Source organism: Crinia signifera, chromosome 6 (assembly GCF_055691185.1).
Source record: "Crinia signifera chromosome 6, ASM5569118v1, whole genome shotgun sequence".
Classification (NCBI taxonomy): Eukaryota; Metazoa; Chordata; class Amphibia; order Anura; family Myobatrachidae; genus Crinia; species Crinia signifera.
In genome coordinates, this window is record NC_139222.1 from 287,238,076 (window position 1) to 287,257,119 (window position 19,044).

The 19,044-nt window shown below is 44.6% G+C and overlaps 1 protein-coding gene across 4 annotated transcripts in view; it reads right to left on the reverse strand.

Moving 5' to 3' along the window:
* Positions 1–1,713: 1,713 nt before the first annotated feature.
* Positions 1,714–19,044, reverse strand: part of FAM131B (family with sequence similarity 131 member B) — a 117,945-nt gene continuing 100,614 nt past the window's right edge. For 2 of the 4 annotated variants that reach the window (XM_083149874.1, XM_083149872.1), the window contains 5 exons: positions 16,694–16,726; positions 15,275–15,368; positions 14,989–15,174; positions 8,420–8,551; positions 1,714–7,822 (listed from right to left, as the gene is read on the reverse strand). In XM_083149874.1, coding sequence (XP_083006000.1) covers positions 7,440–7,822; positions 8,420–8,551; positions 14,989–15,174; positions 15,275–15,368; positions 16,694–16,726 — 828 coding nt within the window. In that variant the 3' untranslated portion in view covers positions 1,714–7,439. The remainder of the gene's footprint in view (positions 7,823–8,419; positions 8,552–14,988; positions 15,175–15,274; positions 15,369–16,693; positions 16,727–19,044) is intronic. The other 2 variants (XM_083149875.1, XM_083149873.1) reach the window with 1 other exon arrangement.

Consider the following 19,044-nt stretch of genomic DNA (forward strand, 5'->3'; position numbering starts at 1 on the left):
ACTGATATTATACACAGTGTATATCATACAGTATACTTATATCATACAGCACTGATATTATACACAGTGTATATCATACAGTATACTTATATCATACAGCACTGATATTATACACAGTGTATATCATACAGTATACATATATCATACAGCAATGGTATAATACAGCTTATATCATACAGCACTGATATTATACACAGTGTATATCATACAGTATACTTATATCGTACAGCAATGGTATAATACACAGCACTGATATTATACACAGCTTATATCATACAGCACTGATATTATACACAGTGTATATCATACAGTATACTTATATCATACAGCAATGGTATAATACACAGCTTATATCGTACAGCACTGATAGTATACACAGGGTATATCATACAGTATACTTATATCATACAGCAATGGTATAATACACAGCTTATATTGTGCAGCACTGATATTATACACAGTGTATATCATACAGTATACTTATATCATACAGCAATGGTATAATACAGCTTATATCATACAGCACTGATATTATACACAGTGTATATCATACAGTATACTTATATACAACAGTATTGGTATAATACACAGCTTATATCGTACAGCACTGATATTATACACAGTGTATATCGTACAGCACTGATATTATACACAGTGTATATCATACAGTATACTTATATCATACAGCAATGGTATAATACACAGCTTATATCATACAGCACTGGTATTATACACAGTGTATATCATACAGTATACTGATATCATACAGCAATGGTATAATACAGCTTATATCGTACAGCACTGATATTATACACAGTGTATATCATACAGTATACTTATATCATACAGCACTGATATTATACACAGTGTATATCGTACAGCACTGATATTATACACAGTGTATATCATACAGTATACTTATATCATACAGCAATGGTATAATACACAGCTTATATCATACAGCACTGATATTATACACAGTGTATATCATACAGTATACATATATCATACAGCAATGGTATAATACACAGCTTATATCATACAGCACTGATATTATACACAGTGTATATCATACAGTATACTTATATCATACAGCAATGGTATTATACACAGCTTATATCATACAGCACTGATATTATACACAGTGTATATCATACAGTATACTTATATCATACAGCAATGGTATAATACACAGCTTATATCATACAGCACTGATATTATACACAGTGTATCTCATACAGTATACTTATATCATACAGCACTGATATTATACACAGCTTATATCATACAGTATACTTATATCATACAGCAATGGTATAATACACAGCTTATATCATACAGCACTGATATTATACACAGTGTATATCATACAGTATACTTATATCATACAGCACTGATATTATACACAGTGTATATCATACAATATACTTATATCATACAGCAATGGTATAATACACAGCTTATATCGTACAGCACTGATAGTATACACAGTGCATATCATACAGCACTGATAGTATACACAGCTTATATCGTACAGCACTGATATTATACACAGCTTATATCATACAGTATACTTATATCATACAGCACTGATATTATACACAGCTTATATCATACAGTATACTTATATCATACAGCACTGATATTATACACAGCTTATATCATACAGCACTGATATTATACACAGTGTATATCATACAGTATACTTATATCATACAGCAATGGTATAATACACAGCTTATATCATACAGCACTGATATTATACACAGTGTATATCATACAGTAAACTTAGATCATACAGCAATGGTATAATACACAGCTTATATGATATTGGGTCTCATTCAGAGACGTACGCGAGCACACATCTGCGTTGTTTGGAGGACTGTACATAAGAAGGATGTTGTGCGTGCACCCGGCCAACAATCTGTTCGCCATGGACGCATGCCCCCTGTGCATTTAGCAAACATCGAGCTTGCATGGGAATTCGTATGTGAGAGAACAGATCTGTATCAGGCCCACACTTTGTAGAGGTACAGTTGGGACGTTAACCATCTCAGCACCTCCTCTCTGTTGCATGATGCAGGTTATTTATAAAAAAAAGTTGTAAAACAACAAGCAGGTACCGGCTACCAGAACATGAAACATCTACTGCCAACACCCTTTATTATCAACATCTTTGTTAATAATTGGAGGTCGTCCTTCCCAAACAAACCAAGCACTTCAGTCACAAAAGTGACATTTCTTGTCGCTGAAGCAATTGGTTTGTTAAACTGTGCATGTCCTGTCTATTATGCATCATAAGGGTAAGTGGGAGGGCGCAGGAACAATACCATCTTGTACCACCCTGTAGACAACTTTTAGAAGGATAAACATGAAATTATCCCTCTTACTCAGACTATGTGGTGAACATCATACATGTACTACAGGGGTATGGTTTCAGTATAATGAGTGAGGGAAGAAGTGGGAGGAACGAGCACTGAGCATATGAGACGGTCCAGGCAGCTCTCTGCTCAGCCGCTGTGCTGCAGCCGGCACCCTGCCTGGTTACAAGCTGTAATTACAACAACATGACATCTCCTGCAGACAATTTATGGGATAATCCTTTAACATCTTGGGTTCAAGGTAACTGCTGACACTGCTGTGACACAGCATCTATAGTACAGAGCGGATATTATACACATTATTTAGGGGCATGTTTAATATAATACGGTGATTACCAAAATGTCAGCGCCGACAGCTACATGCGTGATATTACGGGAGCAGTATTACATACACATCAGACTGTAATTATTATACATGACTTACGTACAGTAACATGGGACTCATATTACATATAAATGATGTTTCACAGGATCAATATTATATATCACTAATATCAAATAAACCTTTGTTCAGAGCTAGTAACATCACCTATATATGCACCAGACATCACAATGGCCAATCAGATCTAATAACATTCACACATTAAAAAGCAGAGCTAGGATATAAGAGATTGACGGAGGAGGTTCGGATGTGACACACGGCAGATAGGTGTAACACACATCACTGACATTACACCGGACTGATGTTATATCATACAGGACAGTTATCACTGACATCACCCAGCTCTGGTGATATATATCACTGACATCACCCAGCACTGGTGATATATATCACTGACATCACCCAGCACTGGTGATATATATCACTGATATCACCCAGCACTGGTGATATATATCACTGACATCACCCAGCACTGGTGATATATATTACTGACATCACACAGCACTGGTGATATATATCACTGACATCACCCAGCACTGGTGATATATATCACTGACATCACCCAGCTCTGGTGATATATATCACTGACATCACCCAGCTCTGGTGATATATATCACTGACATCACACAGTACTGGTGATATATATCACTGACATCACCCAGCAACAGTGTTATATATCACTGACATCACCCAGCACTGGTGATATATAATCACTGACATCACACATCACACATCACACCGGACTGATGTTATATCATACAGGACAGTTATCACTGACATCACCCAGCTCTGGTGATATATATCACTGACATCACCCAGCACTGGTGATATATATCACTGACATCACCCAGCACTGGTGATATATATCACTGATATCACCCAGCACTGGTGATATATATCACTGACATCACCCAGCACTGGTGATATATATTACTGACATCACACAGCACTGGTGATATATATCACTGACATCACCCAGCACTGGTGATATATATCACTGACATCACCCAGCTCTGGTGATATATATCACTGACATCACCCAGCTCTGGTGATATATATCACTGACATCACACAGTACTGGTGATATATATCACTGACATCACCCAGCAACAGTGTTATATATCACTGACATCACCCAGCACTGATGATATATATCACTGACATCACCCAGCACTGGTGATATAGATCACTAACATCACCCAGCACTGGTGATATATATCACTGACATCACACAGCATCAGTGTTATATATCACTGACATCACACAGCACTGGTGATATATATCACTGACATCACACAGCACTGGTGATATATATCACTGACATCACACAGCACTGGTGATATATATCACTGACATTACCCAGCACTGGTGATATATATCACTGACATCACCCAGCACTGGTGATATATATCACTGACATCACCCAGCTCTGGTGATATATATCACTGACATCACCCAGCTCTGGTGATATATATCACTGACATCACCCAGCTCTGGTGATATATATCACTGACATCACACAGTACTGGTGATATATATCACTGACATCACCCAGCAACAGTGTTATATATCACTGACATCACCCAGCACTGGTGATATATAATCACTGACATCACACAGCATCGGTGTTATATATCACTGACATTACACAGCATCGGTGTTATATATCACTGACATCACACAGCATCGGTGTTATATATCACTGACATCACACAGCATCGGTGTTATATATCACTAAGATCACCCAGCACTGGTGATATATAATCACTGAGATCACACAGCATCGGTGTTATATATCACTGACATCACCCAGCACTGGTGTTATATATCACTAAGATCACCCAGCACTGGTGATATATAATCACTGAGATCACACAGCATCGGTGTTATATATCACTGACATCACCCAGCACTGGTGTTATATATCACTGACATCACACAGCATCTGTGTTATATATCACTAAGATCACCCAGCACTGGTGATATATAATCACTGACATCACACAGCATCGGTGTTATATATCACTGACATCACACAGCACTGGTGATATATATCACTGACATCACACAGCATCAGTGTTATATATCACTGACATCACCCAGCACTGGTGATATAGATCACTGACATCACCCAGCATCAGTGTTATATATCTCTGACATCACACATCACTGGTGATATATATCACTGACGTCACACAGCACTGGTGATATATATCACTGACATCACACAGCACTGGTGATATATATCACTGACATCACACACCACTGGTGTTATACAGTATATCACTGACATCACAGTACCATACATAGGACATAGGGAGTAATGCAGGACCAGCACTGTATAACACAATCATACGGGACGGGTAGTATATGACTGATGGCGTTAGGATCACTGAGCGGATGAGGGCTGCGCACTGGGATTTACCCTAAGTGAGCTGCCCCCCCACAGGCATTACACTACAGCACAACTGATACAACGAGACAATTCCATCCTGTCATCTCCATGCTGCTGAGACCTCTTCCCCGCAGCACAGCCAGATGTGCCATCCCCGGTCACATGCCAGCCAGATGTGCCATCCCCGGTCACAGGCCAGCCAGCTGAGCCATCCCCGGTCACAGGCCAGCCAGATGTGCCATCCCCGGTCACAGGCCAGCCAGATGTGCCATCCCCGGTCACAGGCCAGCCAGATGTGCCATCCCCGGTCACAGGCCCAATAATCAGACAACAAAGGGAAAGGAATCTGAATATCAGTCTGTCATTGGCCAACATAAACGTGGGGGAGGGGGGGGGGGAATTTCAGAGGCAGAACAATGTAATCCTACATTAGCACTATTGCCCCCCAAATATTGCATTATATTGCATTATGTAGGTGTGGACATGTGGGCTTACAATATTATTACCAGTAAAATATTCAATTGTATTTCCTAAAATGTAGTGGGTGTAAATATATATGACCAATGTTGAATACTTTTGTCATCGATGATGCACAACCTACAAATATTTTTAACATATATATATATATATATATATACACACATACACACACACACACACACATGCCCCCCCCCCCCCGCTCTCATTGGCCCTCACCCTTCTGAATTGTACAGCAGTGGTGACCATCGGTGAGTGAAACCGTTGATGGTTCCCTTCACACCATCAAGTTTACCCATCAATGATGCCATACACACACATGATGCTGGGCCCAATATGTACAGCCTTTTCTAGAGCACACTGCCATGGGAAGGAACAGCCGATTGCTCTGATCAGAGAGACGATAACTGGAGTATACTGACATCAAGTATATTTGGAACTTTGTGCAACAGCCTGAAACCTTCCGCTTGCAGGGATAATTATGCAGATTGTACGGTTTTAATTGCTGAAAACTTTTTTTTTTTGCAGGCAAATAGGGTCCCTATTACATCTGTCTGCTGGTGCAGCAAATAAGCGGTGCTCTTGGCCGTGTGCCACCTCCACATATAATGATAGCATTAGTGCTGTGATGCTCTGCGGGTCTCTGCGCTGAGAAGGAATTAATGCATTGATAAGCTTTTTTGTTTTTTTTGTAACATACCTTTTTTTGTAGAGCGGTGGTCTGCTGACACAGGCTGGGACAATGAAGCATGGCTACTAATGGACTCTCTGGCCGTAAGCTGGTAAATGAGAATTGTGACACATATATATATATATATATATATATATATATATATATATATATATATATGTAACATGAATGCAGTAAATGCCCTGTGTGAATATATATTATTTTTGGAAGGGAGCCATGTTAGAAGGGTGAACGCCCTTTGGACCTTAGTAAGGGGTTGGGTTAATGAAGCAATGCACTAGGGTCTTTGGCAGGAACGCATATTACAGTTTCTGGGGTTTTGGCAATGATTTAGGAGGTGTTAGGGAGGTCACTTTAAGGCATGCGAGACCTCCCATACGGAGCAGTCTATTCTTTCCACACCAGCGCATGTCTCTTGTCAAGACAGGAAAATCCCGGGAGTGGGCATGATTGGAGCTTGAGGCTTGGATGGGGCTATAGGCGGGATCAGAAGGGGTGGAAGGTGGTCCCCAACGCTCCGACAAAGGGAAGACATCTCTGCGGAGGCTCCGGGGGACGTACACACTTTCCGTGAATCTGGTTGTCTCCTTCGTGCCCACCGATTTGCACTCTCACATTCATGGGGTCATTTATCAAATTGCTTTGCTGAAACAAGGGACGAGAAAGTCCCCGTGGGTTATAATTTTTTGCAAGAGCAATTGCTCCCAATACCCAAATCATTATGACAAGCAGAACCCACTGGATCTCACTAGTGGATCCAGCCCAGAAGGCCAGCAAGACAAAGGTACCACCAGAGAAAAGGAATCCCTTTGAAAGCAATTGGAGTTTTTCCTTTGGTAAATGTGGTGCATTCGCCTCACTGTCCTTCAGTCTGTGGAATGGGAATACGGGAAAACGCTGTATTTCCACCGGGCACCACTGACCAACAATACTCCATTGAGTAGGAGAGTGCATTGGATGAGATCACCACTTGGTGTTTCCCACACAGCTGCCTTTGGTCCTGGAGGACCTTTGATAAATGACCCCCCTGGATCACATCGTACATGGAACACGGCCATCCTCTTATTGGTATTCATTTTTTGGAATTCATTTCTCTAAATCCCCCTCAGTGACTCAGTTTTCCCCTTCTCGTTCCTCCTCCTCCTCTCCAGACTGCACCCCAGATGTGGCAACATCTGAGACCTTCCGGCTGTGCGGGGGGCTCTCACCCTCCTCACGTGGCGGAGAGAGGGACTGCAAGTCATGGTAGACAGCGTCATCTTCTTCTGAAGGGGATATTTTGGAGTGCAGTATCTGAGGGGCAATTTCACAGATGTTCTCAAGCTGTCTCTCTTCAAACTCGGGTCCAGGGTTCTGAGTAACAACTCCTACCGGCGCCGGTGACACTGTCAGCGACTGCTCACTGCTGGCCCATGCTTCTGAAGAGCCCAGACAGTAGAGTCCTTGTGACACGTATGAATGGGGCCAGCAGTCAGAGTGCGTCTGTGCAAGGTTATCTGTAGACAGAGGAGGACATACATAGGAGACAGACAGAGGGTATGACAGGTAAAAACAAAAAGGTACATGTTAAATACTGAATAAGATGAGGTTTCCCTTAATCTACACTTGTCTAATCATAAGGAACATCAGCTATTCATGGTGGAACAGCCATGGGTGAAAGTGCTGACCCCTGCAGTGGTTCGTGATGCCCCCCTCAACTTATCCTCCACTGTGCTCTAAAAATGGGTAAGCAGAGACTAATTGTGGGCATTGCAGGTGCCTACTGCATATACCATGGACTGTGCTTGCTCAAAAAATGACCCCTTTCTCTTGTTTATCCAAGACACTACAGTGGTATAGCCGGGACCCAATGCAGATGTTTCTATGGCAATGGCGAGTTCTGCCCTTGCCAGATATGCTTGCTAACCACTATAAAGATACCAACAAATAGAAACAGTGAGGGATATTTATATATAAATCACAGCAAGCAATCTGATTTAAACATTGATCATGGCAAGATCAGGACACCAAAAAACCATCACAAGTCATATATCTAAGTCACACAAGTGAAAAGGACAATACAATGTGAAAATGATCTATAGGTAGACCTTTACCTTGGTTCTCTAGCAGCTCCTGGTAGGTTTCACTCTGTCTTTCTTGATTAGAGTTGACACTTTCTTCTTCCCCATCCATTGAAGACCAGGCCATTAGCGTTGCTTCAGAGATCGCAAACTGTTGCATTACACCTTGAAAGACAGATAGAAACAAACTTTAGAAAGATTGAGAAAGCAACTGGGAGCTAGGGAAGCGGACAAATCATCATCAAGCTCTCTCCTATGGTGGTCTCTCCAGACATTCCCTCCTAAGGTGTTATCTCTAGACATGTCCTCCTATGTTATCTCTAGACATATCCTTCTATGGTGTTAGCTCTTATGGAGTTATCTCTAGACATTCCCTCCTATGGTATTATCTCTAGACATGTCCTCCTATGGTGTTATCTCTAGACATGTCCTCCTATGGTGTTCTCTCTAGACATTCCCTCCTATGGTGTTATCTCTAGACATTCCCTCCTATGGTGTTATCTCTAGACATGTCCTCCTATGGTGTTATCTCCAGACATGTCCTCCTATGGTGTTATCTCCAGACATGTCCTCCTATGGTGTTATCTCCAGACATGTCCTCCTATGGTGTTATCTCCAGACATGTCCTCCTATGATGTTATCTCCAGACATGCCTTTATTTGGTGTTATCTCTAGACATGTCCTCCTATGGTGTTATCTCTAGACATGTCCTCCTATGGTGTTATATCCTATGTAGTGATCTCTAGACATTCCCTCCTATGGTATTATCTCTAGACATGTCCTCCTATGGTGTTCTCTCTAGACATTCCCTCCTATGGTGTTATCTCTAGACATGTCCTCCTATGGTGTTATCTCCAGACATGTCCTCCAATGGTGTTATCTCCAGACATGTCCTCCAATGGTGTTATCTCCAGACATGTCCTCCTATGGTGTTCTCTCTAGACATGTCCTCCTATGGTGTTCTCTCTAGACATTCCCTCCTATGGTGTTATCTCTAGACATGTCCTCCTATGGTGTTATCTCCAGACATGTCCTCCAATGGTGTTATCTCCAGACATGTCCTCCAATGGTGTTATCTCCAGACATGTCCTCCTATGGTGTTATCTCTAGACATGTCCTCCTATGGTGTCATCTCTAGACATGTCCTCCTATGGTGTTATATCCTATGTAGTGATCTCTAGACATTCCCTCCTATGGTATTATCTCTAGACATGTCCTCCTATGGTGTTATCTCTAGACATGTCCTCCTATGGTGTTATCTTTAGATATGTCCTCCTATGGGGTTATCACTAGACATGTCCTCCTGTGTTATCTCCAGACATGTCCTCCTATTGTGTCCTCTAGACATTCCCTCCTGTGGTGTTATCTTTAGACATGTCCTGCTGTGGTGCTATCTCTAGACATGTCCCTCTATGGTGTTATCTCTAGACATGTCCTCCTATGGTGTTATCCCTAAACATTCACTTCTATAGTGTTATCTCCAGACATGTCCTCCTATGGGGTTATCACTAGACATGTCCTCCTGTGTTATCTCCAGACATTCCCTCCTGTGGTGTTATCTTTAGACATGTCCTGCTGTGGTGCTATCTCTAGACATGTCCCTCTATAGTGTTATCTCCACACATGTCTTCCTATGGTGTTATCTCTAGTTATTCCCTCCTATGCTATTATCTGTAGACACTTCCTTCTACGGTATTATTTCTAGACATTCCCTACTATAATCTATAGACCAGGGGTGACCTGTGGCCCTGTTGAGTTGGTCAGTTAGGAATCAGTGCCGCGCATATTTGAAAATGTCACAGTAAGACAAGCCTGTGAACCTACTATGTGGTCCTGAAAACATGGACTGTTGGTAAATTTCGAGGACCAGTTTTACGAGCACTGCCCTAGACTCTTCCTCCTGTGGTGCACTTCCAGTCACTGCCTCCTGTGGTGCATATTCAGGCACCGCCTCCTGTGGCCTGTACCCAGGCACCACCTCCTGTGGCCTGTACCCAGGCACCGCCTCCTGTGGCCTGTACCCAGGCACCGCCTCCTGTGGCCTGTACCCAGGCACCGCCTCCTGTGGCCTGTACCCAGGCACCGCCTCCTGTGGCCTGTACCCAGGCACCACCTTCTTTGCCATTATCTCCCAACACTCCCCCTATTTGTATTATCTTCAAACACCAGATGACAGTACCAGCATACCAGCTCCTAGCTGTCATTTTGCAAACACAAACTGTAACACAGCAGCTAAAATCTGAATGGCTACTACTTTATCTCTACTTTGTCTCTCTCCCAGGCTTATAATATAGGCATGATACATATAACTCCTTAGTAAGATAAAAATCTCAAATATATTAAACAAAAGTGAAGGCAGAAATCCAGCATCCACATAAAAGCTCCGTCAGTGCATGGGAGCGTCAGGGCCTGGGAGCGTCAGGGCCTGGGAGCGTCAGGGCCTGGGAGCGTCAGGGCCTGGGAGCGTCAGGGCCTGGGAGCGTCAGTGTCTGGGAACATGGGAGCGTCAGTGCATGGGAGCGTCAGTGCATGGGAGCGTCAGTGCCTGGGATCGTCAGTGCCTGGGATCGTCAGTGCCTGGGATCGTCAGTGCATGGAAACGTCAGTGCATGGGAGCGTCAGTGTCTGGGAGCGTCAGTGTCTGGGAGCGTCAGTGTCTGGGAGCGTCAGTGTCTGGGAGCGTCAGTGTCAGTGCCTGGGATCGTCAGTGCCTGGGATCGTCAGTGCATGGAAACGTCAGTGCATGGAAACGTCAGTGTCTGGGAGCGTCAGTGTCTGGGAGCGTCAGTGTCTGGGATCGTCAGTGCATGGAAACGTCAGTGCATGGGAACGTCAGCGTCTGGGAACGGGGAACGTCAGCGTCTGGGAACGATTATATAACATGCGCATGTCAGAAGAAACCCCTTTCTGTGTATTCTCCCTCTGCGTTGTCCTTAAGAAGTGCTATGTGAGGTCGGCGCTTTCTAAGAACGGGAATGCTGAGCGAGCGCTTTCCTCGGAATGCAGCGAGTACAGAATAATTCCCCGGCTCCCTCAGCTTGGTGTTAAATTACCCTGATTGTGGTAAAAAATCTGCAGCGATCAACATATACAGTAAAACATTCTTCTGCTGCACTCAGAGCCACCCACTGCTGTACTGAGAGCCACCACTGCTGCACTGAGAGCCACCTACTGTTGCACTGAGAGCCACCACTGCTGCACTGAGAGCCACCACTGCTGCACTCAGAGCCACCCACTGCTGTACTGAGAGCCACCACTGCTGCACTGAGAGCCACCTACTGTTGCACTCAGAGCCACCACTGAGTGCCACCCACTGCTGCACTCACAGCCCCCCACTGCTGCACTCACAGCCCCCCACTGCTGCACTGAGAGCCCCCCACTGCTGCACTGAGAGCCCCCCACTGCTGCACTCAGAGCCACCTACTGCTGCACTCAGAGCCACCTACTGCTGCACTCAGAGCCACCCACTGCTGCACTCACAGCCCCCCACTGCTGCACTCACAGCCCCCCACTGCTGCACTCACAGCCCCCCACTGCTGCACTCACAGCCCCCCACTGCTGCACTCACAGCCCCCCACTGCTGCACTCACAGCCCCCCACTGCTGCACTCAGAGACACCCCCTGGGTGCACGGAGATACATATCAGTGCACCTCACAGCAATCTGTATGGGATACGGTCATTTGGTCTACAGCATATTGGTCGACAAGCATTGGGTCGACATGGAGATAGGTCGACATGGTTCTAGGTCAACATATCATTAGGTTGACACAAGCATTAGGTTGACATGGTCTAGGGCGATAGTCAAAAGGTCGACATGGGGTTTTCCACTGTTTTTTTGAGCCGACATGTGCGGACAGGCGGTATTACATGCCCTGCCATCCACTAGGGGCGGTGGAAGAATAAAATAATGACCTTGACCGGGGACGCTGTGCACTCTGACCTGTGTCCATGTTGACTGTCGCAACATTCGGGTCAAAAAACTGTGAAAAATCTTATATCGACTAAGGTCGACAGGGTCAGAAGGACGACACAAGCATTAGGTTCTCAATGGGGAGGTTGACAGTTAAAAGGTTTGACATTTATTTGAGCCGACTTGTGCCGACAGGCGGTATTTCATACCCTACCACCCACTAGGGGGTGCCCGAAGCATGGCGAGTACGCAGCACACGGATACGGTGACTATGCCGACTTACACTGAAATCCGCATGAAGTAACGTAAAAAACTCATGTTGACCTTTTAACTGTCGACCTTCCCATTGTCGAGTTATGTTGACCTTTCGACCCTGTCAACCTTAGCCATGTCAACCTATTTCATGTGTCGTCCTAAGTCCTGTCAACCTTTAGTGGTCAACTTAATGTAGGTCGACCTTCATTGTGTTGATTCTATGACCCATGCCCGTTATAAAAGAGACCGGCATCGTTCCAAGGGAACACAGAGACCGACATGGAGCTGGGGCAAACCCGTTGTCCGGCGTGCACAAGCCACCCGGGTTAAAAAGTGCGCCGCCCTGTTGGGGTTCCCATTACCTGCAGGGCAATCCGACATAGGTGCTGTTTCCTGAACTTTACCAACCTCAGGGGTAGACCCGGGAGAGGTGGGCTGTGATAGATAGCAGCAGTGGTGGATTCAGGGGGGAGGGCACCCAGGCCCCCCTCCTGTCATTTTCTCCTGGATCTGCCCCTGCATAGCAGCAACAATGGGATTGCAGGGAGAGAGGATACAGCTTGTGACAGTGGACAGGTAGGAAACATTGGCAGTGTGCTGTAGGTGTGTGGAGGGGTGGAGCATGAGAGAGGTCAGAAACTACACGTCCCAGGAGTTTCTGCTGCCCAAGACAAGAGTGAACGATTTCCGATGCAGCTGCAAGGACATAACTCGCGGGGGGGGGGGGGGGGGGGGGGTGGGGGGGTGGGGGGGGGGGGGTTGATTGAACTGAAAATTATTTGAATTCTTAAACAAAGCAAAAAAAGAGAGCTGAATTATTATTATTTTTACAATGGACGCTAACGTCATAATTCTCCGACAGGCGTTCTAGGGCTACAAACAGACTCCTAATCCCCCCTCCCCCTACATGTTCCTGGATCTATGCTTCTAGGAAAATAACACTGAATGTACATGAAGCCCTCAGAGACCGATCACCTAACTGCTCATCTGTAATGAGGCCCCATGAGATGCACAATCACCAAGCACGTACTGTACTCGTTATACACTAGTGATATTAGTGACATGATATAACACACACTTACAACCAGGTGCGGTGCTAGGATGTTTGGTGCCCTCTGCAAATGATTAATTAACGTCTGCCTAGAAATATGTCCTCCTCTCATGGAAAATGAAAGAAGCAATATTGATGGTGCTGAATTTTTGATGTAACTATTGTATTTTTATTATTTACATCGAAAATTCAGTGCCATCAATATTGCTTCCTTCGTTTTCCATGGCCATCTAGTGTGGACCTTCACAGTGACCCAGCACCACGATTGAGGCTGCAAGAATTTGATATCGCGCCTTGGGACTTTCTCCTATTTTGTTTGTTCATGTCCTCCTCTCATTTTACTATACAATGTTATATATTTTGAAATGTGCATGGGTTATAGAAAGGCTGGACAGAAAGAAAGAACTTCAGGCTTCCCTGACTTAAGGTGCCCATACACTAGTAAGATTTATCTTCAGATCTGGCTGGTTGGAACAAAAACATGGTTATGGATGAGTGACAGTTTGGCAGTTTTCCAGCATTTCCAAGCAAATGGTCAACTGTCATTTGCTCTCATCCATAACCATGTTTTTGTTCCAACCAGACAGATCTGCAGATATATCTGCGTGTGTATGGCCACCTTTAGAATCCACCCCAAGATTGGTCAAAGGTTTCCTCTGAGGAACAGAATCTTTGGTTCTTACCAGAAGGAGAGAGCATCAAAAGTCTTGGGGAGAGAGCAGCCTATGAGGGTCTTACCCAAACACTAATGTAGCTGATTAGCATATAAGGGGACATAAAGTAGGGATGGCCACTGACCATTGATGACGAAATCATGAATGGTCTATGACCAATGGTGACTATTTTTACCATTGATGGGGTAATACCAGATGGTTTCCCACCATCAATGATAGAGAGCTACCAATTTTTTCTATATATATTCTCTAAGATGGTGGGACATGGGGTCTAGCTCTACCACTGACATCAGTAAAGCCCCACCCCTGGGATCTGATTGGCCTCTAGCTCATTGATCACTAAAGCATTATTGGTGGGTGAAACCATTGTTGGTTCTCTTGCAGACGGTTTCACACCATGGTTGTGAGATATGAAGATACCTCATATAAGACCCTCATATTATCATCTTCGGATTCTGATGGTGGGTTGCCAGCATTGGATAACACAGCATGTGTTATCCAATGCTGGCAACCCACCATCAGAATCCGAAGATAATCAAGACCATTTAAAGTCAAGCCTTAGAGGTGATCAGTACCTAGCAGGATAAAACGCCTTGTGGTCAAACCATGTACCATTAAGTGATGACTTTTGCCATCCTTCCAAAATCACCCAAATAATAATGTTACAGACATCAGTATTACAATTTTTACTAATGTCAAGACAGTACGTACCAGCCAAGAACCTTGCCTCCTTCTCCCCATCACTTAGATCGGAGTAAGCATCACTGTCCATCCGAATGTTCTCGCTGGTCTGAGGCGGTGGTTGGCCCCAGCTTTGCCATTCTATCATATGAGCCACACGCCCAGAACCAAGAGCTGTTGGTTTGGTCACCTTATCCTTCATCGATCGAGAGATACCTGCAACAAGAAAGAACAGGGATTATTTTTTTTGTGCTGCAAGAACCAACAGAAAGTTGACACAGCCTGTGCCAGGATTGTGACTTGAAACATCCAGTACCTTTGACAGAGGATTTGGCGAGAGCACCAATTCCATAGGCATTGGAATGTCTCTTCAATCGAGGAAGGATCGAAGTGGTGTCCTCCATTGATAGCTGACAGATAGATCCAAAGAGAGAGAGGAAATGATCGCTCAAGTAAAGAGAGGGAGAGAAAGACCAAGAGAGGGAAATAGAGAGAGAGATAGAGTATGGCAAGAAAACAGAGAAGATACAAACAGAACCATGGCACAGACAGCCAAGAAACAGCTTTTACCCAGATCAGAGGATGAATAATCCTATTACTACAGTGACGGAAAATCATAAGAGAAAACAAAAAGACTGGAAATAAAGTCAGACGAAGTGTGGAGGGTGCAGACGGGTGAAATAAACGGTGCAACGAAAACCAGACCAAGCGGGGCTGAAAGACTGGGCAGGCGAAGACATAACAGCCGGTTCATCCAACTAGGGTCAAGACAGAGTTCACGAGAAATATAACAATACTGTATATCGGGACAAAAAGACACCACCGGGCCTCAGTTGGGTTTCAAAAACATACTGTACAATAAATAAAATTGCCATTTGGCAAAAAAAATGGACACTAGAGAGTGCTGTAGGGAAATTAGACTGTGAGCTCCTTTGTTGAATGAGCTGAGGTACAGTATGGGTCAACCTTATAACGGTCAACCTTCCCACGGCCGACTTAAAGCTTGTGTCCACCTTTAGCTGGTGCAAATTATTATATATAGCCATTCAAGTGTTGTGTGTATATAAATGGTAAGAAATTAGCGTAGGTGGCGGCAGCACATGTATCTAAGCATGGGCGGTCATTAGGAATGCCATCCACGCGTTTCGCTTTATCATTGCCATTCTGCGGGCTACCATTCTCACGGATTCAAATTTTATAATATAAACAGAACTGGAATGATGGCGGACAATCAATTCAGCTGTGTGATGTGGTTGCTGTGTGGTTGGGGAAGGTCAGATTCTGTTGGTGAAACGCGCAATGCTGCCAAACGTAATCATCCGCTCCTGTTTGTTTGCGGTGTAGCACAGTGCACTATCTGGGTCTCCGGTAACTCTGAACATTGGGGAGTTGATGGGATTTAAAGCTAAGACGCTTTAATAACGCTACTTATAAACTGCATTAAAGCCATTTGTTTTATATACACAGCTAAAAGCCAAACTAAGTGTCTCTGAGCACAGCCTGCTGGGATATCCACCATGCCAACCGCATCTGTAGTGCAGCTGAGCGAGTGGTGATAAGGACGAGTGCCCAGGTGTGACAGTGGAGGGGGCAGCCTACATCCGCCCACAGGTATTATATCTATAAATATATAAATATAGCATCAAAAATAAAACTGAAAAGTGTAACAAAATATAACTTAAATAAGTGATTCTGAGATAGAGAGAGAGAGACAGGCAGGGAACACAGCACTCACATTAATTCCGTCCCAGGAGAAGTCTGTGCGGGTCTGAGAGAGAGGGAGAACAGTCACTAGACAGACACAGACACAGAGAACAACGAGAAAGCAGCTGTTCACATTAATACAGAGAGAACAGAGTCAGGCACAAGTGATACAGGCACAGATGTACAATGGGTGATACAGGTCAGACACATCAAGAGGAGGCATTGTGTTATATAGTATACAAGTAACACATACACACTGTTATATAGTATACAAGTAACACACACACACACATATACACGCGCCTGTAAATAATACATGTATAAGAGGTGGTTAATGGTGTGATAACACGGCCAATATCTTCATGGCTTGTCTCTTTATAACCATCTCCTATTGAGAATTAAAGCATGTGCTGTATATTACTGTAGGTCAACACCAAAAAGGTCGACAAGTAAAAGATTGACACAAAAATGAGTTCTTCACTTTCCTGGCAACACCTAAACCCCTGAACCCCCCAAACCGCGTCCCCTCACATACTCTGCTACCACGCATTACCGTTCCAAAGAGGAGTCGACGCGGATGGTAACGTATGAAACATGACAAAGAATAAAGAAAAATAAATCCAGAAAAACTCATGTCGACCTTTGCATGTGTCAACCATAACCACGTAGACCTTTTGCGTCGACCTTTTCACTGTGTCAATCATATGCATGTCACCCAGATGGTGTCGACTTATTGACTGTCATACTAAACATTGCTGACTTACCATCGGAATACCATCCAAAGCGTACTGAAGTTTGTTTGTAACCTACCTACTTGTGAGCTGGAGATTGCAGCCAAACCGTACGACCGGGGGAACGACCGTCTGCCCCCACTGCCAACCGAATGTCCGTGTTTGCATGCAAATGGGTGTATATGCTGAGACCGCATTCACCTGCTTTGTGGGCACGCCCAGGAAACGCTGGCCATTCCCATGGGGCGGCCCCCTGCCCTCCATCTCCGTGCCAATGCGACCGCAGGTGGGATACACGCTAAAGGCGCTCACACAGTGGCTATGCACATGCAAATTTATGCTGATACACATGCGCAGACCCTCAACATTGGTCCCCAGAGCAAATTCGGAAAGAACGAGTCTGAATTAGGACCTATATTGTGAAACGCAGCATTGGGGAGGCGGCATTGTTCTCCCCCCCCCCCCCCCTGCAGGCCCATGGTCTGCGTTGTCGCGTGCGGACTTAGCCGACAGGTGTATCGCCTTCCGATAGCCAGCCTGGCGCACAACACTCCATGCAGGACTCCTCTATCTCCTACACACGCCTGAATTGTAATTACACAGAATTGCGACGTCCCTGCAGCTGCGCAATTCCTTACTAACATGGATGAGGCCCTATGTAGCAGCTCCATGCAACACACAAGCAAAGACAGCACAACACACGTGACATCAAACAGAACATAACACCAGTTACCAGCATTCCGCACAATAGTCTAATAGGGCCCATACACTAGCTGCTTATTGGGGTAATTCCCTGATCCCCTGACCATCTGTATCAGTGCATCTGGCGGGCGGGACAGCGGTGGCAGCAGCTTGGGGATTTGAGGGTTGTAAGCAGGGGAGGCTTCAGTTCAAAATTCAAATAGGAGAGGCACAGCAACTGCCACCAACTGCCATTCCAAACTGACTCACAGGCAGTGGGTTTCGCTCCCCTATTTGAACTTTGGAACCGCCACTGGTCGTATTTCTGGGCCCCATAGGACTCATTATCTGGTGTACATGGTATAGAACATAATACATTGGTATCCGGATGGCTGACAGATAATATCGAGTTTGACTGTCAATAGCTCAACATTAAAAGGTGAAAATTGACAAAGGGTCAACACCGTCAAAAGTTTGACACATGAAAATGTCGACATACATTTTTCACACTTTCTCCCCATTTTGGGGACTTTTTCATGCTTTATCATCCAACAGGATGCCAAATGGGAAGGGTAAAGGGTTCCGCACCCCAAAGCATGGGGAGCAAAGCGGTACACCACTTGGGGATCTAAATGCTCACGTATCGACATTGACACCAAAAAACATGAAAAACACCTTTACGCGTGTTGACATTTTTGACACTTGTCTGTGAGTTGACCGCAATACACCATCTAGGCACGTTTCAGTATTCATTCCTTATATATCCCCCCCCCCCCTACATTCCTTATCAGTATTTGTACCGTCTGCGTATCAGAGAATTAGGGCCCAGCAAACAGAGCGTTCTGCGCCTCTGACATTAATATTAGACGAGACTACGACCGTCGCCTCTGATTCAGACTATTGTTAATGCTCGTTAGCGGTGCACAAGAAATGTAGAGGTGGGAGAGAGACAAAGTAGCGACACTTTGTA